Source organism: Argentina anserina, chromosome 6 (genome assembly GCF_933775445.1).
Source record: "Argentina anserina chromosome 6, drPotAnse1.1, whole genome shotgun sequence".
Lineage (NCBI taxonomy): Eukaryota > Viridiplantae > Streptophyta > Magnoliopsida > Rosales > Rosaceae > Argentina > Argentina anserina.
Window position 1 is genome coordinate 2,650,297 of NC_065877.1, and position 13,693 is coordinate 2,663,989.

General features: G+C 38.2%; 2 protein-coding genes across 4 annotated transcripts; both read right to left on the reverse strand.

Annotated features, from left to right (window-relative positions):
- Positions 1-5,805: 5,805 nt before the first annotated feature.
- LOC126796679 (luminal-binding protein 5) lies at positions 5,806-8,436 on the reverse strand. The gene is made up of 7 exons (XM_050523417.1): positions 8,385-8,436; positions 8,006-8,276; positions 7,690-7,901; positions 6,834-7,556; positions 6,589-6,743; positions 6,421-6,503; positions 5,806-6,333 (listed from the first exon to the last, which is right to left on the reverse strand). Exons 1-7 carry the CDS (start codon positions 8,434-8,436, stop codon positions 5,838-5,840), a joined length of 1,992 nt encoding a protein of 663 aa, XP_050379374.1. The 3' UTR covers positions 5,806-5,837.
- An 839-nt stretch (positions 8,437-9,275) lies between these two features.
- LOC126798282 (formin-like protein 11) lies at positions 9,276-13,145 on the reverse strand. Of its 3 annotated transcripts, none has more exons than XM_050525200.1 (5): positions 13,030-13,145; positions 10,909-12,847; positions 10,632-10,822; positions 10,231-10,466; positions 9,276-10,138 (listed from the first exon to the last, which is right to left on the reverse strand). In XM_050525200.1, exons 2-5 carry the CDS (start codon positions 12,609-12,611, stop codon positions 9,410-9,412), a joined length of 2,859 nt encoding a protein of 952 aa, XP_050381157.1. In that variant the 5' UTR covers positions 12,612-12,847; positions 13,030-13,145; the 3' UTR covers positions 9,276-9,409. The 3 variants fall into 3 exon arrangements, with proteins under 3 accessions (XP_050381157.1, XP_050381158.1, XP_050381156.1); XM_050525201.1 differs by having other exon boundaries at positions 10,909-12,837; positions 13,030-13,102; XM_050525199.1 differs by lacking the exon at positions 13,030-13,145 and having other exon boundaries at positions 10,909-12,946.
- Between the last annotated feature and the right edge of the window lie 548 nt (positions 13,146-13,693).

Here is a 13,693-nt window from a genome sequence, read left to right on the forward strand (position 1 = left end):
AAACACAACTTCTACTCTCTCATGGGAGATGTGAGATCCGTGATCTACTTGTCTGCTAGCTTCCTAGACAGGCGTCACAATCCACCCCTCTTAAGGGGCCGACGTCCTCATCGCATACTTTTCGGCCGCGGACAGGCTATGATACCATATGTAACAACTCAGTCCACATAGCTGATGATATTTTCTGTTTAGGGCTCACTAACCTGCATGATTTTGTTCTTGATGTAGCACTTCAAAATGTATTTCATTATGAGAAGCCAACCCTGCTCATATAAGCACAACTTCCACTCTCCCGCAGGCGATGTGTGATCTGTGACTTACATGCCTACTACCTTCCTAGTTAGACATCACAAACACTCAGTATGTCACTATCATTACATGCCATTATGTAACTGTCACTCTATTGTCACTCTATTGTCACTACACATATCATTGATACATTATAAAACCAACTAAGGGCCTAATTATCCATTATGAAAAATGCGGTGTGTTGTTTCATTCTTTATTATCCCTTTATATAAAGATGTAAGACTTAATGATAATTTTCTTGGTGATAATTTATAATTGATGATCACTAACAAATAACTTGGTGATCACATACAAGTTAATGCTTGATATTCACAAACGAAATAGTCTACTTGTACTCACAAACATTTTTGGTGTTACATTACATACTGTTAAGTTTTATAGTCATAACTTCACTATAAAAAATTCGAATTGAAATTACAATAGAAAAGAATTGATAAACCCTAGATTGAAAGAAATCATTGTATTTATAGTAGTAATTGTACACTATTTTTTTTTTAAGAATGTAATTGTACACTATTGATGGTGAAAAAAAAAAACACAAGGCAAAGCCTTTATAGCCAAATAAGAGCAAATGGTGGGAGAAGGTTCTAGAGCTTGTAAGCAGATGTTGCCATGTTGTAACCATGAAAGGGTAAGGATTAATTACACATGCAAAGTTGATAGCAAAAACAGAGAGAGATTACACATATAATGCACGTTTACCTATTCGGAATGGATTTCATTAGGAATAGGTGGTTAAAAGAATGAGTGATGTAATGAAATTAGTAGAGAAATTTTGAATTCTATCAAGTAGGTACTTATTGTATGAAATTAAAATTAGGAACTGGAGAAATTCCAAATTAATTACTAAAATTGATATGAACATTTTATACGACGATATTATAGTGTAAATCCTTATATTTATACTTGTTAATTTCCTTTAAAATATCGTATTAACTTCTTTATTGTTTTAAGGTATTTTGTGAGCAACATAATGCTAATGGATGCTTAAGTGATGCGACTGAAGCTTTTGATACGGAGTAGAGGTGTCAAGGTGGGGATTTAATAAGTCCTATTGTCCAGAATGTCCAGGGAAGTCTATCCTCATTGAGCTTGGAATGTGATTATGATTGAAGATCTTGGCAGATTTTATTGGAGTATATTTGAGAATTTGTCTCTTTACTTCTTACCAAATAAGACTGAAGGAGACTTAGAGAATGACTAAGAAGAGGATGACGACAGAGAAGTAGAGAGAAAAGAGGAGTTCAAATCTTAATTAAGAATGAGACATATATAAAAACACAATTGAGGGGAAGACACAAGTTGAGAAGCAAAGACCGAAACCATATTCATTCTACATCACAACATCTCATCGAGCTTATCATTCAATTTCCTCAAGCTACAATCCACATCTCCTCAAGGTGCTAAAATCTCATCAAGACCTCCACAAGTTGCTTCGCATAATTTCAAGGGAACCCACCACCATCATCATCGACCTCTCCAACATCCATGCTTTCTCCTTCCTTTGTAATTTATTCATGTGAATTTTACAACTATGTGTGACTAGTTTTTCTTATTTATGGGCGAGGCTAGAAGCCCCGAATATGTGAAAAACATGGTTTGATTCTTGGTTTCGTTTTTATTAAGTTGTCAAAGACGTTTATTTGGTTTTGGTTTATGAAAAACACTTGCTTGTTTATATTCATGAATGCATGCATAGAACATTATGAACTTGTGAGTGGAGCTAGGAATATGTTGACTAATCTCCTAAACGATTAGAAGACTTATTTCAAAGTAGAAACCTATAGGACAATAGGTGAAACCAAATAAAGAGGATTGCATGCTAGGTATGCGTTTCCACACTAGTTTTGCATACTTGTTTCAATCAAACTTCTATTGTGTTTATTGCTTAGAGTAATTCATTGAAATGATAACGTCTATATATGGATTGGTTATTCTAAAGGCTAAGTAACGGTGTGCCATTTTGCTCTAGTAATTGTAGGAAGTAATAAGAACTTACGCAGTGCGTTCACGGTTTGTTCTCAATTGAAACCGATTCTCGACTTAATAATTGGAACATAGGATTGTACACATGTTTTGAACATATTCGGTAGTGGATAATTAAGTCTCAAACATCTTCTTCGTATTATCTTTTCTCAATCCCAAATTGATTTGTTTGTTTTTATTTCTTATTTTTCCTCCCCCCTTACTTTAATTGTTTACATTCTCATCATCACCATCATCTTTCACCTCTTCAGTTAGTAGCTTTATTGTTGCTTTTGTGTGATAGTTTAGATTAGTTAGTTTTTATTTTCTTTTGTGTGCAAAATTGAATACTCTTTGTCTCTGGCATCGAACGATTCTTATTTATTTTATATTACGATTGACAATCTTTTACAGGATTAATTGTGAGACTATTTTAGCCGTATAAAAAATAATCCTAAAAAATATTTACTCTCATTGCAAACGGTCAAGACTATGTGTAAAGAATGAGTTTGCCAGAATTGTTGGAGGGTATTTGAAATCGATGTGGCTTTTAAGGTAAATTCATTTAAATAAAAAGGAAATATGGCTCAACAAATCTGGGTCATTATCTTTCCATCAAGTGATCCAAGTCATTGAGCCAAGCATATAAAATGGCTCTCAGATAAAGATAAGAAGGTGACCTAGGGCTCGTCAACGGGCTGAGCCTTAGTAAATTTTAAAAAGTGGTGGGTCGGGCCGGATATTTTCACAAATACGAAGATTCAAACCCGTCCACCTAAAACGGGCATTGTAGGCTTGTATTAGAAAAAATATACTATTCTAATTTAAGGGTTTGAAACAATAAAAGAATTATTACAAAACATTCTTAAAAAAAAGTCACAAATAAATTCTAGTTTCGAGATATTGCCGATCGACACCAATATAGGGACCCTGTAAAAATTTCATCCGTTTTAAACATGGTTTGACCGTATGTACTTACGGTCAACTAAAAAATAGGCGTTTTCACATAATAAAACCCCATTGACCGGGATTTTGCCAAATGAGTTTTCTTATTGCGACCACGCACGATCGGTGACAAAAATTAGGTGATTTCAAATATGTAAACAGCTTTCCGCAGTCACATCTTGGTAATTGGTCCCCCCCCTTAGGGCATATTATTGTTGTTTTTGGTTTATTGGAAATTCTGACGGTCAATCGAGGTCTGAATATGATGAAATTTTCAAATGATCACTAAATATATATACTGATCACATCATATGGTGTTGATCGATTATGAGAAGTTTCATTCATATAGTCGCTTCATAATGTGATCGTTTTATTATAAACCTAATATAAATGTTATGATACATTAGTGGACACTTCGGCGATCGACAACTCCAGTTCGAAATATGGTCGATCGACACTAGTAGATGTGATCGGTATATATATTTAGGGAACCCGTAAAAAGTTCATCAGTTTTGGACATGGTTTGACCGTTCGTACCAACGGTGAACTAAAAAAAAGCATTTTGACATATTGAAACCCCATTGAGCGGGGCTTTGCCAAATATATTTCTTCAGTGTGATCGTGCACGACAGGTAATAAAAATTAGGTGATTTCAGATATGCAAATGGCTTTTGACGTTCACATATTTGTAATAGGTCCTCCATTATAACATATTAGTGGTATTTCGATTTTCTGAAAATTCCGACGGTCAAATAAGGTCCGAATTGGATAAAATTTTTATAGGGTCACTAAATATATATACTGATCACATCGGCTAGTGTCGATCGATTTCGAGAAGTTTCATTCATATAGTCACTTCATAATGTGATAGTTTTATTCTAAACCTAATACAAAAGGTTATGATACATTAGTTGACACTTAAGCGAGCGCCAACTCTAGTTCGAAATATAGTCGATCGACACCAGCAGATGTGATCGGTATATATATTTAGGGACCCCGTAAAAATTTCGTCCGTTTTAGACATGGATTGACCGTTCGTACCTACGGTCAACAAAAAAAGAGGTGTTTTGACATATTGAAATCTCATTGACCGAGACTTTGCTAAGTAGGTTTACTTTGTATGAACATGCACAATAGGTAACAAAAATTAGGTAATTTCATATATACAAACGGCTTTTGGCATTCGCATCTTTTTGATGGGTTCTCCCTTATGACATATGAGTGGTGTTTTTAGTTTATCGGAAATTCCGACGGTCAAACGAGGTCCGAATTGGATGAATTTTTTACATGGTCACTAAATACATATATATATATATATATATATATATATATATATATATATATATATATATCGATTACATCGGTTGGTGTCGATCGATCCCGAGAAGTTTACTTCATATAGTCGCTTCATAGTGCGATAGTTTTATTATAAACCTAATATAAAGGTTATGATACATTAGTGAACACTTCGGCGATTGATAACTCCAGTTCGAAATATGGTCGATTTACACTAGCAGATGTGATCAGTGTATATATATATTTAGGGAACCTGTAAAAATTTCGTCCGTTTTGGATATTGTTTGACCGTCTGTACTTACGGTAAAAAAAAAGCGTTTTGACATATTAAAATCCTCATTAACCGGCGCTTTGCCAAATGAGTTTCCTTTGTGCGATCACACACAATCGGTGACAAAAATTAGGCTTTCGGTGTTCGTATTTTGGTAATAAGTGTTTCCTTATGACATATTAGTGTTGTTTTCGGTTTACTGGAAATTCGGACGGTCAAATGAGGTCCGAATTAGATGAAATTTTTACAGGGTCACTAAAATATATATACCTATCATATCGACTAGTGTTCGATCGTTCCCAAGAAGTTCTATTCATATAGTTGCTTCATAATGCGATAGTTTTATTCTAAACCTAATAAAATATGTATGTATAATATTTTATTATTTGGCGGGTTTTTACGGGCCGGGCCTTGCGAGTTTTTGGCGGGCCGGGTTTCACACATCTCTAATCTAAGCCTGGCCCTCTACTCACGGAAGCGGGTTTTCTCGCGGGCCGGGCTGGATAAAAGCCCATCGGACTTGCGGTCCTCCGCAGGCTAAATGATGAGGCCTACTGACCGACTGAGTCTCGAGCTCTGCCTCTGGTGTCGCTTCTCTGTCCTCCGGCGACGGCCTGGCCTTGGTTTCTTTAACTTGACACCATGGACCCATCTGCGGTATTTGGGTTTCGGAGAAAGACTACGGAGAGAGATAATTGAAGAAGAGAAAGAGTGGGTGTTCTTCCCATGGATTTTCCGAACCCGAGCACAGCAGCGAGTGAAACCAATAATGGTAGTTTCACCCCATTGTCCTAGTTCTGCTACTTTCTGTGCTATTTTCTACTTCACAAATACAAATATGTTTGTTCCGAATTCTTATACTGTTAATTTAGTTGTGTTAATTGCTTGGCTAAAAAAATGGAGCATATGCATCAAAATATCCATATGGTTAAGAAAACACTCTAGTTTTCAATTAAACTGAAACTTTTTACATGAAGATTGAATACATCGTGCATCTAATAAATAACTATTGATGAACATATATAATTGATCATCGCCCTAGTTTATAATTCTACAACTCATCATTTGAATCATCTTCATCCTCCTGAGAATCAGCAGAACTTCCACCACTCCTCTCATACACTTGCTTTATCACTGGATTGCACACTGCTTCAACCTCCTTCAGCTTCTCATCAAAATCATCCTTCTCTGCGTTTTGGTTATCATCCAGCCATTCCAGAGCCTCCTTCAGTGTGCTTTCGATGTTCTCCTTGTCATCAGTGTCAATCTTATCAGCCAGCTTGTCCTTGTCACCAATTGTACTCTTCATATTGTATATATAGGACTCGAGTTTGTTCCTAGCATCTATCTTTTCTCTCAACTTCTTATCTTCTTCAGCAAACTCCTCAGCCTCCTTCACCATCCTATCTATCTCTTCTTGGCTGAGACGTCCCTTGTCATTGGTAATCGTGATGGACTGAGACTTCTTTGCAGCCTTGTCCTCTGCTTTTACTTGTAGGATTCCATTAGCATCAACCTCAAATGTCACCTCAATTTGTGGCACGCCCCTGCAAAAGATGTTTAAACGAGGATCAATAAACATTCCTACACCAATTAGGAGACATTCTATAGTACTATTGTCACTTTCTAATTACCTTGGAGCAGGTGCGATTCCCGTTAGATCAAATTTTCCTAGCTCATGACAATCCTTTGTTAAGCTCCTTTCACCTTCAAATACCTGAAAAATACCAAAAATACATTAGTATAGAGATTTCTAATCAGTAAAATTGTACATTTGTTCATTGCACTCTATAAATATATACCTTGATTGACACAACAGTTTGCTGGTCCTGATAAGTTGTGAAAATTTGAGACTTCTTGGTTGGAATAGTGGTACCCCTTGGAATCAATTTTGTCATCACGCCACCAGCTGTTTCGATTCCGAGACTCAAAGGAGCAGCTTCAATCAAGAGAAGGTCTGAAACAAACAGAAAAGAAAATCTTTTAGTCTAAATTCTATGAAACAGCTCCAATAACATTCACATTCTGATGTAAAATCATGTATTACCTCTGGTAGCCTTCCCCCCTTCTCCGCTAAGGACTCCACCTTGAACTGCAGCACCATATGCCACAGCCTCATCAGGATTGACACCCTTGTTCAGTTCTTTCCCATCAAAGAAGTCCTTCAACAACTGCTGCACCTTCGGAATTCGAGTGCTCCCACCCACAAGTACAATCTCATCAATATCTGTCTTGTTCAACCCTGCGATTTTCAAAGCTTCCTTGACCGGTGCCATTGTCTTCTTAAACAAGTCCATGTTCAACTCCTCGAACCTAGCCCTTGTCATTGGCTCCGAGAAATCAATGCCATCGAAAAGTGACTCAATCTCCACTCGAACCTGGTGCTGGCTACTCAAGGCCCTCTTAGCCCTCTCGCATTCCTTGCGAAGCTTCCCTATAGACTTGTTGTCCTTGCTAATGTCTTTGTTGTACTTCTTCTTGATCAGTTTGATGAAATAGTCCATCACCCTGTGATCAAAATCCTCTCCTCCCAAATGAGTGTCTCCACTAGTAGACCTCACCTCGAACACACCATTATCAATACTCAAGATACTAACATCAAATGTACCACCACCAAGATCATAAACCAATATGTTCTTCTCCTCCTCCTTCTTGTCAAGACCATACGCAATGGCTGCAGCCGTTGGCTCATTGATTATTCGCTGAACATTGAGCCCGGCAATGATGCCAGCATCCTTAGTAGCCTGCCTCTGAGCATCATTGAAATAAGCTGCAAGAAGAAATCCAAACAAACTCATTAAACCACCAAACAATATATTTGATCCAAAATCATTCAAACCCAAACTTTAAGTTTGAAGAGCTATACTGATCCAATAATTAGTGGATGAAAACATAGACATTACCTGGAACTGTTACTACAGCGTTTGTGATCTTCTTCCCCAAATAAGCCTCAGCTGTTTCCTTCATCTTACTCAATATCATAGCACTGATCTCCTCAGGGCTAAACACCTTGTCCTCACCTTTAACCTTGACCTGAATGTAAGGCTTCCCTTCCTTGTTCACAACCTTATAAGGCAAAAACTTAATATCTCTCTGAACCTCTGGATCATTAAATCTGTACCAACAAAACCAAACAACACAAAACTAAGTTTCCAGTTCGCAGTCTAAATTTCAAAACTAAACTCAAATATCAAAGAAAATTTAAAGTTGCTTGCTTACTTTCTCCCTATGAGGCGCTTGACATCAAATACGGTACGTTCGGCGTTTTGAGGGGCTTGATTCTTCGCCGCCTCTCCGATTAACCGCTCGTTGTCAGTGAATGCAACCCAAGAGGGTGTGATCCTATTGCCTTGGTCGTTCACTATGATCTCTACATTCCCATTCCTGTAAACTCCCACACAAGAATAAGTCGTTCCGAGATCGATTCCGATTACAGTCTCCGGCGCCGTGGATGAAGCCTCTGCTGCCAATGCTATTCCACACAAGAATTCTACCAAAAGAAGCAACAAATTTATCAGCAAGATATTCTACTTGAACCGTGATCATATATATAATAAGGTGGCATGGAACAAACAAAGCTCGTAACATATTCACATACCTGAAGCAAAGAGAAGCAAAAACACTAACGACAATGCTCTGATATTCTTCATCTTTCTTCTCTGATGTTGTTTTGTGAATGTGAAGTTGGTGAAGGAGGTTGGCTATGCAGAGTATGTATATATAATGAAAGCATATGCTTTGTTCTAATGGGTTATGAAATCATACTAGAGTAAGACTACCTTGTTCTAATGGGTTATGAAATCATAACTAGTGTTCGGCCCTATCACAGTGCGCCACGCCTGCTATTTGTGCAATTGTTTGTTGGGTCCTTCCATGTTTGACATGTCAAATAACCAATGCAATTACGACACGTGGATTTCTGTTGTAATCCGGAGGTTTCTTGAACTGTCGAGGAAGAGAAAAGGCGCGTAACCTTTTCATTTCAGGAGCTGGATTTTCTAAGAAACTAAGATTTTCATAACCAAAAAGAAAAAGAACTTTACTCTGGAAGTTTTGAGATTAAAGTATTCAATCAGATATGAATTTTTTTTCGATATGGAAAATACAACAACAGAACACTACAACGAAAATTCTCTGCAACAGCCTACATTGGAATAATCAAATGAGAGATCTCAATCAGATGTGAATTAGGAGTGCAGGATATAATGAGACATCAAAGCAATGAGATAATTTTCCTTTCTAGACTATTGTTAATCCAAGTTATGTTAAATTCTTTTTAAGATAAACGCCGGTGCAACAGTTTAAAATTTTGATTTGCAATATTAATTCAAATAGATTGAAAATTGTGCACCAAGAGTTCTGTATATTTTGATTTATGAGACATGTATAACATTATGATCTCGTGTGTTGTCAGTTGTCACAGCAAATTATTTTGAGAGTATTCCAGACCTTTCCATGGTAAAAGTGCAATGATCCAGATTTCGGCAGATGCTTAAGGTAAGAAAATTTATCAAATGCTCCCAAATTCTACATCAAAATTCATAGTCAAGTTACACAGTCTGCATGCTTTGTGAAAGGAACAATGCATCTTATGAACACACCAGGCAATCTTATATCTACAATTTATCTGAATGGAGCAAGAGGACTTGGGGTGCGGCTGGCTTTTGAGCTTCTAAGCTCTTTACAGACATGGTCTAACATGCCCAAGAAGTCTCTAACAATCACAAATATTCTAAGCGGGTTTGCTTCTTCTCTGCTCACATTTCCATGAAAATACTCTGTTATCTCCTTCACATGTGACAGCACCTTATTCTCATCCCCCTGCAACTCCTTCAAACTCTTCTCTGCGTAGCTTATGAACGACTTCATGGAGATCACGAAGTTTGCACTTTTCTCATCCATGGCCAACTCTTTGTTTATCAAATGCTTTAGTTTGGTCATTCCATCAGATAGGTTTGAAACACCACTTGCAAGAACATCCAAGTCCAATGTAGCCGTCTTCTTCGCATTGTAGAGTTCTGTGCTCAGACCGGATACGAGGTCTAACCCCATTCTTCTGTAGTCTTCTTCCTTCTCTTCAACAGTTTTGATTTTGTTTTTCTGGCTGATCCTCCCCATTATGCTATCCGAAACTCTGATCCCTTCTGCCCTTATTATTTCTTGCACCACAAAGTGTAACAAGGTAGTCTTACCATCAGTGCCTTTTACATCAGCGAGTTTTAGAAGCGCGTCTAGCTTGAATGCTCTGGCACCTCCCCTAATCGTTCCCACATTCATCCTATTTCCTGTCTTCAACACGGCTTCCAGTAACTTCAAAAACAGCCTGCTTGACCTCAGTTCCTTGCAGGCCTCCTATGATAATTTAGAGACAAACAAGATACAATAAGCTTTTGTTCATATAATTCTAGCTGTGTAAGGTGGTCTAGTCATTTTTGCTTGGTTACCTCTAGGACTGAAAAGGAGTTTCTGAGATGAACCACCTCATCTTCAAAAGTTTCTCTGTAAAGCATGGCTTCAACTCGCTGAAAGGCGAAAGGAACGTTGAGCACTGCCTTTACAAACCTCTCAACTGACCCTAGTTCCTTGATATCTCCTTTATAGCCACAGAGCTTTCCCTCTTCTTCAGTGGTTGGCTCCATCTTTGCAAGTGCTTCAAGTTGTTGCAAACACAATCCACGTCCTGTTTTCAACCAAATATACAAGTATGCTTGCTTAAATGATTATTGTTTACAGAACAAATTGTTAAGCAACAGCATATTATATCAATTTAGAACCCAACTTTTTATTTTGATTAGTTATTCGTGTCTTATACAGTTATACTCTTATAGCTTTAAGAGCTGCATACCTTGTACTAGTGCTTCACATACTTGCTCAGTAGTAGCATTCAGGGCTTTTGAAAGTATGGTAATGTTTTGTAATCTCTTTGGCTCAAGGACATGCTTGCTTGGAGAAGGTGTCTTGCTTTTTCCTTCATCATTCTTCATTGTGTTTTGGAGATTGTATCCAAAAAGTGATTCAATCATATCCTCGTCAAACCTGTTTCAAGGTGCATACTTACTCAGGTGCATACTTACTCAGAGAATCAAAAGGAAATAATAACCAATAATGATCATGTTACTTACTCAAATGAGCTTGATCTTAGTTTGTCCCATACCATAGAATGGTCAGGTGCAGCTCTGACTTTGTCCCAGTGTAGCGGTTTCAATTTAGGCAATGGAGATCCATCTTTTCCCAATGGTGTGACTTGAGGGAATGGTGGAGGTCCTGGAGGAGGTGGACCTTTGGCAGAGCTGTTAGTTGCTTTCGAAAAGGGAGGTGGGCAAGGTGGTGGAGGAATAGGAGGCGGAGTTGGAGATGGTGTTGATAAATTTAGAGGCGAAAAGGGCAAGCCAACTTCTGAGACTTGGTTTGATCCACACGAAGAATCCGAATTTCTTGGAGGTGATAGATTTTGCAATGTGGAAGAGCTCAAAGCTTTGGATGTAATTCGAGTTGAACTTACAGAAGAACTGAAAGTAGGAAAGTGCATTGGTGGAGGTGGTGGAGGGGGAGGGGTTGGAGGAGTAGTGAAATTCTTTGCATTGTTGGAAGAAGATGGTGCAGTTAGTGGTGGAATTGAAGCTTGGTTTGTGGTTGCTGATGAATTTGGTGCGTTCATAAATGAGGGTGCTAAACAAGGCTCTCCATTTGGCACATTTGTGGACATATTTTCTGCTACATTGTCGCATAGACTACTCGCTGAAGCATTCGAAAGGCGAAAGCTTGATGAATTGGAATCTCCAAAAGAATGGAAGGATTCCTCATCAGAAGAATAAGCACGAACGGGAACTACTTTAACTCCAGTTGAGGCACAGTCAGACTCATACTTGACTGAGTCTTCTAGATTATCCTCATGAACAGATGTAATTTCCCTTGTGGAAGAACTACTAACATTGTCAAAATCCGGTTTCACCATATCTTGATTAGACTCGTTCTCTACCATCTCACTCAATGCGTATCTTTGTGTGTAATGACTTGGTGAAGCATTTAAAGTGTGAGAGGCTTGTTGCTTAAGACAAGAGGGCTGTTGTTGTTGCTCTACATCATCAGTGCCTAATGAATCAACATAAATGTGATCACGAGTGCCAGGGTTTAAACTAACCTTGCTTGCTGGTTTTTGGGGACCAACATACTTTGATCCACTGCTTGTTCCTTCTCCCTTTTCGCCGTAAACTGAAATCACTCTTGTGGGTTTGTTCTTGTGCTCTTTGTACTTCCTGCAACCCCAAACGAGGCCAAGCACACTAATCAAAGTTGCAGCTCCAGCTGAAACAAGAACAGCTATGAGTATCTTTCTGGTTTTGCCATCATCATCATCCTTTTTAACAATTTTCCGAGGTGGTGAGATTGAGCGCAACCGGTGTGGACGACGTGAATGTGGGTGGATGTGCACCACCGGGGCCGGAGCAGGAGCCGGACTTGGAGGCTCATCTTCAAAGAGGGGTGAAGGGGAAGGAGATGGAGACACATTTTCTCTGTCACCAATTGATGGTGTTCTCTTGTGTAAGCTCCTCAATCCAAGCAAAGCCCTGAACTTTTCCACCACTGGAATCTTATGTTCTTCACTCTCATCTTCCCCAGAAACCTTCTCAACCTGCAACTCCTGCGTGCCCTCATCATTGTCCTCCGTTGAATGATAAACCTCATGTAGGCCATGAATATTAAAGCCCTCTGCATCTGATAAAGCATTAGCAGTGAAAATGTGGGAGGTATTGAGTAATGAAAAGAGAAGAAACATGATGAAAATCTCCATCATGTGGGAAAACACAGGACTATGATAACCCATTTTCTTTTCTTTTCTGACTCAAACAAAAACAATCAAAGCATATAAGTCATGTTCTTCCTTTTTGTTTCTCTGAAGAAAGTTCTTCTTTTGGAGCTTTTGTCATATAGGTGGTGTGCAATGAAGATCAAGACCAGTGAGTCTTTAATGCTACTCCAAGAAACCCCTGAGCAAAGCAGCAGTTGTAGTTGCACTGGGCCTTCTTTTCTTCTCACCACCATAAATACCTCTGCAAAACACTATTAATACACATCTTATGAAAGACCTTCTAAAATCTAATTTGACTCCATTCATTGGTCTTATCCTATATAAAGGCCATGTCTTTAAGCAGAAAGAGGAGCACTGTCATTCATTAGTTCATCATTTTTATGCAGATTTAGTCATTACTTTAGAGTTGATGATCACAGAAGGGGATCTTTACCTGTCAAATGGGTCATGAGATTTGCAGCTAAAAGAGTCATCAAAACCAAATCAAGGTCCCTATTTTAGTTACAGTGTCCCATTCAGATAGAGGTTGATGGTACCAGATCTCTCCAACCCTAATTATTAAGACAAGAATGGACCATCCCTTTCCCCATGTGGGCTTCTTACAACAGAAGCCTAGGAGCAAAACATCAAGATGTGGAAGAAAGTTAGGATCTTGGAGATGCAATATTATAGAGGGGGCTAAAAGTGATTTGGGGATTGCTTGTCTCTTTCTTAGGATTTTAGGAGATGATTTTTAGTGTTTGATACTTTGATGTTGTTCTCTTTGGAATTTGGACTAATATATCCAACTTTGGTGGGATTAAAGTTGGTTTCTTGTGTTGTCCCCTCACCTAGAGCTGGAGAGAAAGAGACTACAGCCTCAAACCGACAATATACAATATAGAACAGTTGCTATCAAATTCCATGAGATATGGGTACTATTTACATATTTTCATGTCTACTTCTTTCGCTATTTGTTACCAAGTTACTCAGATCCAAAGCTCGTAAGTAGCTCTTCCTGATTAGAAAGAAAAGACAGTGTAGATGTAAAGTAGATCTATAGGAACATTATTTGGTTCCTTGACAACTGAATGACTATTATATAACCTGTTAATTTG